Source organism: Cetorhinus maximus, chromosome 11 (genome assembly GCF_964194155.1).
Source record: "Cetorhinus maximus chromosome 11, sCetMax3.hap1.1, whole genome shotgun sequence".
In the NCBI taxonomy this organism is placed as follows: domain Eukaryota; kingdom Metazoa; phylum Chordata; class Chondrichthyes; order Lamniformes; family Cetorhinidae; genus Cetorhinus; species Cetorhinus maximus.
In genome coordinates, this window is record NC_135889.1 from 64,041,785 (window position 1) to 64,052,938 (window position 11,154).

At 41.1% G+C, this 11,154-nt stretch overlaps 1 protein-coding gene across 1 annotated transcript; it reads left to right on the top strand.

The window, feature by feature from the left end:
- The first annotated feature begins 1,690 nt into the window (after positions 1–1,690).
- Positions 1,691–7,382, top strand: klhl23 (kelch-like family member 23). Its single transcript, XM_078552119.1, has 3 exons — positions 1,691–2,921; positions 4,167–4,319; positions 6,762–7,382. Exons 1-3 carry the CDS (start codon positions 1,691–1,693, stop codon positions 7,070–7,072), a joined length of 1,695 nt encoding a protein of 564 aa, XP_078408245.1. The 3' UTR covers positions 7,073–7,382.
- The last annotated feature ends 3,772 nt before the right edge of the window (positions 7,383–11,154 follow it).

Here is an 11,154-nt window from a genome sequence, read left to right on the forward strand (position 1 = left end):
CTACAATTAAGCTTATGATTTGAAATTATTATTTTTGAAAAAATAAAATATTTACGTCCGGTTTCTAATCAGAACATTCAGGAAACTAACGCTGTTGCAGTGTCGATTAAACCAGAGGCGGCCAGTGTAATTTGATATTAAGGAATATATTTAGTAACAAACACCAACAGTTATGCTAGGAACACATATCTTCACAAGTTCTTGGCACTAAAACTCGTCAATACAGAAAGCGTTATTTACAGTGGACGCCTGAAAATATCGCATAAGTGGGACCTTTCAATTGTGCTTGTTATTTGAATCATCTTATCATCCAAGTAAAATCAGAAGGCTGTTTTAAGCATCTTCCAAAACAAACACATTTACTGCAATAGTAAAACCACTGTTTGGGGCCAAATGTAATATCTGGTTGATAATTCAGACTGGTTATTGTGTTGAAAATTAATAGTACAGTTCCAAGATATAACTGACCAGCATTTTATTTAGTTGACGGTTGTGCTTTTGTGCTGGTCAAAGCTTAGCAAAACATCACTGGAGAACGGAACAATTTTTCATTGTCGACACTCAAAGGTACATTTTCCGGAACCGAAGACGTTCCAAAGAGTCAAACGGACTCGAAAATTCAACTTTGTTTCTCTCTCCACAGATGCTGCCAGACATGCTGAGTTTTTCCAGCGCTTTCTGTTTTATTTCACAATTGCTCTGCTTCTTCTTTAGCTATAACAACATCTTTCTGTGAGGACCTAGTATGATTAACTGGGATGGGATAACACTGTCTAAATAGGATTGTTGATTTAACCTTCTTCCAGCCCTACTTTTCTTAATAATGAAACCAATATATTTAAAAGCTCCACAAGCCTGACTCTGAGTTTTAAATTCTACTTTAATATTAATAACACATTTCTCAAATTCTCCAGTACTACCCCATAAGAAATCATTATAAAGATGCCTTTGAACATTTGTAGAGAATCTGTAGCAACCTATTCCAAAGGTCAACAATCCTCTGGGAAAAGAAAATGACATCTAACTGGTTCTTTGCTTAATTAGCTTGTGTGTATGGCCCCTCTCTACTTAGCTAATTCAAGTAGCCTCTCCACACGGCTACTCCCTTTATTCATAATCTAATGTGGGGAAAATATTACTTTATGTTAACTTAACACCCCAATTCTGGACGTTGTCTGGGTTCTGCTGCAGGCTAGCATAGAGTACTTCATTATTGTGAATAGAGCTGAACACTATTGAATCTTCCCAAGTCATAACAGAGGGAGTGTCATTAATGAAACTGGAGGAACTCTGACAGTGATGTTCTAGGCAACCATAGTCACCTTCCTTGTTAAGTATGATTACAGCCACTTAGTGTTTTTCCATTGATTATCCCATTTCCCCACCACCCACCACCACACTGAATTGTATCAGGGCTCCTTAATGCCATACTTGGTGAAATGCTGTCTTGATTTTGAAGACATCTGTAATTCAGCTTGTGCCCATGTCTGGTCCAAAGCTGCGACAATGTCTGGAACTCAAACTGAGTATCAGTGAGCATGTTATTGATGAGTATGTGTCATGTGATTGTACTATTGATGATTTCTTCGCATCACTTTGCAAATGAAATATGAACTGACTAAACATATTCACTTAAGACTATCAAAGGAAATTATGAGGTGACACTAGTAAATTTTTTTTTTTTACAGATATGGCTGTGAAAGAATGTGAACACTATACTTATGAATTTAAAGATACAAATCATTCTGTTGAATTCCTTGAAGCTTTTAAAGAATTCTATCGGAATGAATTATTCACTGACATTACTTTGGAATGTTTCTCAGGACGGCTATTTCACTGTCACAAAGTCGCTTTAGCAGCTTGCAGCACTTATTTCAAAATAATGTTCACAGCAGATATGCGAGAAAAAACCACAAGGATTATTAAACTTCCTAATATTGATGACAACATCTTGGATGCTCTTGTAAGGTACGTATACACATCAGAGGTGTTAATAACAGAAAAAAATGTCCAAAGCCTGTTAGAGACTGCAGACCTCCTACAATTTATATCTGTTAAAAAGGCATGTGAAAACTTTCTGGTCAGGCATCTCGATATTGACAATTGTCTAGGAATGCATTCTTTTGGAGAACTCCATTTTTGTAAAGACTTAGAGAAAGAGTCTCGAAGGATGATCCTTTCTAGGTTTGAAGATGTTTCAAGACAAGATGAATTTTTAGACATCAGCAAGGACAAATTCCTCTTCATTCTGTCCAGAGACAACCTTAATGTGTGGAAAGAAGACATACTTCTGGAAGCCATAATTAAGTGGGCTGCATACGATGTGAAAAATAGAATTGACTGTTTGAAGGAATTATTAAAATACATTAAAGTTGATTTGGATGAATTGTACCTCAGAACAGCACTTGAGTTGAATGGACGGTACCTTCTCTCAAGTGATATTGAGATGCATTCTTTAAAATACCATCTTCTAAAACCAAATGAAAGTGATAACATGAATTCACAGCCATGCAAAAGGTCAACATATGCTATGTATATAGTTGGTGGTTATTACTGGCATCCGCTTTCAGAGGTCCACATTTGGAATCCGTTGACCAATTCATGGACACAGGGTTCACTAATGCCTGATCACAAAAGAGAAAGTTACAGTGTTGCTGCTTTGGGACCAAACATTTATGTAACAGGTGGTTATAGTTCAGATAACCTGGAGGCCCTGGACACAGTGTGGATTTATAATTCAGAAATGGATAACTGGACAGAAGGGAGCCCAATGTTGAATGCTCGTTACTATCACTGCTCAGTGGTGATGCATGGATGCATCTATGTGATGGGCGGCTACAGAGGTGGAGCTCCAGCACGAGATGCTGAGTTTTACGATCCTTTGAAAAAAGAATGGATTTCGATTGTAAGCATGCTAAAGGGTATGTAACAAATTTCACTGCCAGTAATCAAATGGATGTAAGCCCGAAATTATTTCTGACTGAAATTTAAAAAGTCTGACATCATAGCCACAATCTTAACCAAACCCACCCAGTGGGAATAGAGCTTTGTTGGGTGGGACGCCTGTTTTATAAACTAAGCTGATTTTATGATCTATTGAAGTCAATGGAGGATAAAATCCGGCCACATCTATCTTTAAGAATGATCCTAGAATTTGAATAAGTGACTGGTATAAGGGCTAATGGGAAGAATTTTCCATTCCAAATGGAGGCAGAATGTGCATGCAGGGTGGTAAAGTCAATGAAATTGATGTTGGGTCAGGATCCTGACGTCATCTGACCTCTTTTGGTTTTCACCAGGGTGGGTTCCAAGTCCAGTGGGGAAGTTCCTTGTACCTGGCGGGAAAGCAATTACGCCAATTAAAAAGGCAATTTAGAGCCTTTTTAACCATGAATTTTTAATTACCCGTAAGTGTATAAGTTTCCTGTTTTGTCTGCACCTTGCCAGGGTCACCCAGGTGACTGCACAGATGGTAGAGGTTCTTCAGTGAAACTTACAAGCTGAGAAGGCTTTGATCAGTTACCCTGAAGAGCTCTAGCCATGGCCAGGTGAGGGATGCTGTTCAAAGCACTTCTGCTCTCAGAGAGTGCTATAACTGCTTAATAGGTGACTGCCAAATCCTCGAAAGGGACTTCATCTGTTTAGCACTTAACTCGCTTTCAGCTGCACTTCCCTGATGCCAGCCTTCAACACACTATGGAAGCAATTAATGCAGCTCTACGTTCCAACTCTGCTGAGGGGTATGAGCAGTGCCACATCACTGCAAACAGCTCCAGCAGCAGCAGGAGCAACATTAGCTGTCTTCCCTTCAGCTGCATAGCCTCCACAGGGCAGGAGGGATGGATACCAAAGTTCAGCTGGAAGGTGACAGAGTCTAAAGGCAGAAGATCTGCTTTTCAACATGTCTGAGTTCTGGGAAAGGGCCTCAGCAAAGACCTCCCATTAGGAAATCAGGTCTAAGTCCATAAGATTCTGCACAATAGTCTTTATTTCTGTTTTGAGTATTTGGATACATAGATATATTTCAATTGAAAAGCAATTACATTGGTGGATCATCACTTAAAATACAGCTTATATTCATTTAAATACAATCTTAGAGTTACTATTCCCTCAGCAAGGTTTTAGTCCTGTCACTGCACTGTTACTAATAGAAATCTCATCAATAGGGGTTGGAAATGCAACAGCTTGCGTCCTCCGGGACATCGTCTATGTAACTGGAGGTCACTATGGTTACCGAGGAAGCTCCACTTATGATAAAATTCAAAGCTACAGATCGGATCTTAATGAATGGACAGTAGTAACCATTACTCCACACCCAGGTACATCACAACATTTTTAATAAATTGCAATTAATAAAACTTTTTATTGCTTTTTCACTGTTGAATCTGCTGCATATAATGGCCTGGATTTTGTCCTCCTTTTCTATGCGCTTTTGCTCTGGAGTTAGTGGAAATCTGTGTGAAGGGCAAGCAATGGTGTATTTCTTCAGCCAATCAGGTTAAAGAGGCACACAGAGTCTAAATAAGGAGTGGCGGGTTTGCAAGTGGGGGTCTCTGTAAAATTCCCCCAGTGGCCTTCTCACTGCCTACCTGCGCACCTCTGACTTATCTGAAATTTTATGGGCGCAGGCTGGCTTGCCCCAATTCACAGAATCACCCAGTGCAGAAGAGGCCCTTCGGCCCATCGAGTCTGCACTGACACGTGAGAAACACCTGACCTACCTACCTAATCCCATTTACCAGCACTTGGCCCATAGCCTTGAGGCCCTTAAGTGGCCAATTTTGAGGCCGTGGGAGGAGGTCAGGGCGGGCTGCTCGCAGGTTAGCCTGCTCGGGGCATGGGCAGGATAGCATTTGCCTCCCTCACAGACCCCCTTTCCAATCAGGAGCCCTTCCCAGGTTCTCCCACCGGACTCCTCCACTGTCCCCCCGCCCCCTGCCAACCAGGTACTCTTTCCGCCCCCACCACCCCCCAATCCTTCCAACCCAACCCCTCCCTCCATGCCTCCACCCTGGAGTCTTCCCTCCAGTACCGCTATGTGTCACCCCACACTTGCCTGGTCCTGAGTTTCGGCACTTAGAATCTGGGAACTGCCTGTTGTCCCATCAGTGGTCATCTCTCCTGGTGGCATTGCTGGGACTACAGAGCTGCTGGCCCATCAGATTGGCCAGCAGCTCTCTTGCGCGGAATCCTTGTCTCCAGCCAATAATGCTCCAATAAAACAAGCTTACCATAATTCCAAGTATAGAGGAAGAAAGCGGACTAAAAAAATGATTGCATTAAAATAAAAACTGCAATTAAACAAAGTCACAAATAAATGTGTATGATTGTATTCACTATAAAAATCTGTCAGGAAACATTCCTTACAACAGAAGCATCAAATATTAGTAAAAGTCAGAGGTAAGTGCAATTTTTAGGGAATAAGTTTGATTTCAGTTTGGTTTACTTTTAACGCATGCGTCAATTAAGAGACTTTAAACGCGTAACTGTTCCATCTCTGTACAGCTTCTCAGCTGTAATATAACCATTATTCTTTAGCAAGCAATTCACAATTTAAAAATTTATTTATTGATAGGAATATTTCAAGTTAATTTACACATAACTTGGATAAAACATTGGTGTATCTCAGCAACAGAAAAAGGTTGTTCTTTTGTTATCCAAAAATAAAGTTAAAAGATTTTTTACTTATCTTCTGCTTAAGAATGATAAAAGTAGTCTAGGAGAAGAAAAAGCAGTTTGGTCCATCAAAGATTTTTCTTGTTCTTTCAGTATTTTTGCAAATTTGGTCCTGCCCAAGATACTTTTTAGGGTTCAGTAGCATTAATTGTTCCACAAAACAGTCTTGAGTGCATTACTTTTTCTAAGAGTTGCCTCACACTGTTATATATCAACTTGTACGATGGTGCAACGGAAGAATGTTACAAAAGCGCCCCCAGTGGACCTAGATTGAATAATCACGTTTTTTGCATAAAGGCTGCTTCAATCTTTTGGAACAGAGACCGAGCAAATACTTAGTGAGATGTGGCTTGACACAAAACACTAAGCTTCTTTGTTTCACACTAAGTGAAAGTAGGGATCAACAATTATGATTAGATTCACTTCATTCAATTGATACAATTTTTCTTACAGTACAAAAAAAAACAGACCTAGTGGGCCACCTTACTTGACTTAAAGAAGGAGCTGGAATTCTCATTCAACTTGAATGGGAAGGAGGAGTGGGGGTTGGGGGGTAGGGGGGTGGGGAAGGGGATGTGTGGAGGGGGTTGGGGGAGTGGGGGGTGGCAAGAAGGGTGGTGGGTGGGTGTGCAGGTGTTGGGGTGGTGAGAGGGTGTGGGGGGTAGGGTGGGAAGGGGGTGAGGAGGTTGGGGGTGGGGTGGGGAGGGAGTGGGGGAGGTGACAAGTTTTGGAGGCCAGACAGGTAAGCACAAAGGGGAGGTATAATCTTGGGGGGCATGCCCCCAATGTGTACAGGGCAACCCCCAAAGGATGGTGAAAAAATGGCCTTACCACTCTTACCTGCCTTCCACTGCCTAGTGTATTAATTGGCCAGTTAAGTGCCTCAATAAACCTAAGGGTGGACAGGTTTGTGGGTGCCATACCCAACTCCCTGTATTATGGAGAACGGTTTTGGGGTGGGCAAGAAGGTGGTGGGCTACCCTCGTGTCATATTTTACATGCGCCCAGCCCCCCAACTGAAAACACATTGGGCGGGGTCCTGAAAATCCAGCCCTATAACTGGATATGTTGCATTTATTTTCTAGAGTATGGTCTGTGCTCTGTGGCTTTATATAACAAGATCTACCTTGTTGGTGGCCAAACAACTATCACTGATTGTTATGACACAGAAAAGAAGGAATGGAAACAGATAGCCCAAATGATTGAAAGACGGATGGAATGTGCTGCATTGGTGATGAATGGATGCATTTACGTTACAGGTGGATATTCTTATTCTAAGGGAATTTACCTGCAAAGTATTGAGAAATATGACCCTGAACAAGATTCTTGGGAAATAATAGGGAATCTGCCCAATGCCATGCGTTCACATGGCTGTGTAAGTGTATATAATGTATAAGCATAATTATATTGTTGTATTTACAATCTGAAATGATGTAGACCAATGGATAAACTAGAGAATATATCACTGGTGGTGATAAATTAGGACTGTTGTATCACCCTTGGAAATAATCATGACCCACACATTCTGTGGGTAAAAAGGAAATCAAGTGGTATGGGGATAGAGGGGGAACGTAGAGTTGATAAAGTAGTTTAGCCGTGATTTCACGGAATGGTGGAACAGGCTCGATGAATCGTATGCCCTACTTCTGTTCCGATTTTGTATGTTGTTAAAATGAGTCATGATGAATGAAAGCCTGAAACTCACTATAAATAAGATAAAAAAGAAATTCAGTGATAAGGTATAAAATATAAAGGTGATTTTGTGTTCCCTTTGGGGAACAGTGCTCTCAGGAAACATTATTGGCTGTGTGCCTGCACTTTCCTTAAAAATACCTCCTATGGGCGCTGCTTCCTGTTAGAGTGTCAAATTGTGGAATCACTGCTCTGGAACTTATTCCATAATTGAGGAAGGTCTGAGAACTTGTAAGTGATGAAGTCATCACATTCAGTATAATGCCTTAATTGCACTGTTTCCTATTGGGTATTCTGTTTACATCACATAATTCAATATTTTAATAATTGTTGTAAATGTTCAGAGGCATAACATGTTGGTGAAAAATGGGGAGATGGTGGCACACTGGCAATGTCACTGAACGAGCAATCCAGAGGCCCAGCGGTCACGGATTCAAATCCCACTACAGCAGCTGGTGGAATTTGAATTTGGTGAATAAAATCTGGAATTGAAACCTAGGCTGGAATTTTCCAGCCCCTCATGCTGGTGGGATATTCCGGTCCCGCTGAGGTGAATAGAGATTTCAATGGTTTGTGGGCGAACCTGCCGTGGGAATGCTGGAAAATTCTGGTCCTAGTCTCAGTAATTGATCCCTCTGAACTGTAGAGTTCTGCAGTCTCTCTCCATTTAAATAGTATACTGCTTTTCTATTCTGCCTGCCAAAGTGGATAAGTTCACATTTTCCCACATTATACTCCAGTGCCAGATCTTTGCCCCCTCACTTAATCCCTTTGTAGGTTCCTTATGATAACTTACTTTCCTACCTATCTCAGTGTTATCAGCAAATTTAGCTACCATTCATTCAGTCCCTTCATCCAAGTGATTGATATAGATTGTGAATAGTTGAGGCCCCAGCAGTGATCCCTATGGTACTCACTAGTTACAGCTTGTCAAGCCAAAAATTACCCATTTATCCCAACAGTCTGCTTCCTGTTGGCTAACAATCCTCTATCCATGCTAATATGTTACCTAACATAATATGTTATGTTACACCATGAGCTCTTATTTTGTGAAGTAACCTTTGATGTGGAACCTTATCAAATGCCTTTTGGAAATCCAAGTACACCACATTTACAGGTTCCCCTTTATCCACGTTACTTGTTACTTGCTAAAAGGACTCTAATAAATTAGTCAAGCACAATTTCTCTTTCACAAAACCATGTTGAATATGCCAGATTTGGTCAACATTTTTTTAAATGTCTTGCTATTACCCCCTTAATAATGGATTCCAACATTTTCCTATGACAGATGCAAGGCTAACTGGCTTATAGTTTCCTGCTTTGTGCCTCCCTTCTTTTTTGAATAGAGGTGTCACATTTGTGATTTTCCAATCCGCTGGGATCTTTCCAGAATATAAGACATTTTGGAAGAGTACAACCAATCCATCTACTATCTCTGCAGTCACTTCTTTTAAGACCCTAGGATGAAAGCCATCAGGTCCAGGGGACTTGTCAGCCTTTAGTTCTAATAGTTTTCCCTGTACCTTTTCTCTAGTGATTGTTTCAAGTTACTTCGTCCTTTTTACCACTTGACTTTCAACTATTCTTGGGATTTTTTTGTGTCTTCAACAGTGAAGACAGACGCAAACTTCTGCCATTTCCTTATTTCCCATTATTAATTCTCCTGACTCACACTCTAGAGAATCCATGCTCACATTAGTTACTCTTTTCCTTTTTACATACTTGTAGAAACTCTTACTATCTGTTTTTATATTTCTGGCTAGCTTTCTCTCATACTCTAATTCCTCCCTCATTATTTTTTTAGTCATTCTTTGCTGATTTCTAAACTCGGTCCAATCTTCTGATTTACTACTAATCTTCGCAGTATTGCATGCCTTATCTTTCAATTTAATACTATCCTTAATGTCCCTAATTAGTCATGGATGGTGCATCCTTCTCATAGGATCTTTCTTTCCCAATGGAATATATCTTTGCTGAGTGTTATGAAATATCTCCTTAAATGTCTGCCACTGCTCCTCTACTGCCCTACCTTTTAACCTATTTTTCCAGTTCACGTTAGCCAACTCTTTCTTCCTATCCTTGTAATTGCCTTTATTTAAGTTTAAGACACCTGTCTTAGACCCACATTTCTCACCCTCAAACTGAATGTGAAGTTCTGTCATGTTATGATCACTATCGCGTAGAGGCTCCTTTACTATGGCGTCATTAATTAATCCTGTTTCATTGCACCTTATCAGGTCTAAAATAGCCTGCTCCTGGTTGGCACTAGAACTAGTGCTCTAAGAAATTGTTCTGCATACATTCTATAAACTAATCTTCCAAGCTACCTTGCTCAATCTGATTTGTCCAATCTATATGAAGATTAAAATCACCCATGATTATTGCACTACTTTTCTTACATGCCCCCATTATTTCTTCCTGTATTCTCTGTCCTAGTGTTTTGCTACTGTTAGGGAACTGAAAACCACTCCCTCAAGTGATTTCTTACCTTTGCTATTTCTTATATCTATCCAAACTCTTTTACATCTTGATCTTTGTAACTGAGGTTATCTCTCACTGCTGCACTAATGGGAATACATCCTTAATTAACAGAGCTATCCCACCACCTTTTCCAAGCTTCCTGTCCTTCTGAAATGTCAAATATCTTTGAATATTTAGATCCTAGCCTTAGTCACTTTGCAACCATGTCTCTGAAATTGCTATCAGGTCATAATATTTATTTCTAGCTATGCTCTTAATTCATCCATTTTGTTATGAATGCTGTGTGCATTCAGATAAAGAACCTTTAATTCTGTCTTTTTACTATTCTTGCAAACTCTGGCCATATCTGTTAGTGCAATCTTAAGTTTATATGCTCTGTGCCTTGCTGCCACACTCTGGCTATCATTACCCCTATCACTACCCTGACCTATTGCCTGATCCATTCCCTTTAATTCTCCACATCTCCTCTCATGGTCCTTTCCCCCCACTATTTAGTTTAAAGCCCTCTCTACCACCCTGGTTATATGACTCGCCAGAACACTGATTCCAGCATGATTCAGGTGAAGACCATCTTAGTGGTACAGCTCCCACTTTCCCCAGTTCTGGTGCCAGTGCCCACTCCCACACCAATCCTTGAGCCATGTATTCAACTTTGTAATCTTACTTACCCTGTGTCAATTCACTCGTAACTCAAGTAGTAATTCAGGGATTATTACCTTTGTGGTTCTGCATTTTAATTTAGTCCCAACCGCTCATAATCCCTATTCAAAACCTCTTTCCTTGTCATATCTATGTCATTGGTCCCCACATGGACCATGACAGCTGCATCCTCCCCCCCTCCAACTGCAAGTCCCTTTCCAGCCCAAGCAGATGTCCAAAATCTTGGCACTGGGCAAGCAACACAGCTCTCAGCTGCAGAGACCTCTGTCTATCCCCTTGACTATACTGTCTCCTGCAACACTATTTACTCCCCCGCTTTAATGGCTCCCTGCACCATGGTGCCATGGTCAGTTCACTCATTCACCCTGCAGCCCCCTCTCTCATCCATGCAAGCTGCAAGAATCTTGATCCTGTTGGAGAATTGGAAGGGCTGAGGCCCCTCCACTTCTACTTTCTGGTTCCCCATACCTGCCTCACTCGCATTCACACCCTCCTGTCTCTGACCACCGACCAAAACAGAAGGCTCTAGCCTAAGGGATGTGACTGCCTTCTGGGACAAAGTGTCCAGGTAACTTTCCCCCTCCCTAATGCATCGCAGTGTCTGAAACTCGGCCTCCAGCTCATCAACTCTGACCCGAAGTTCCT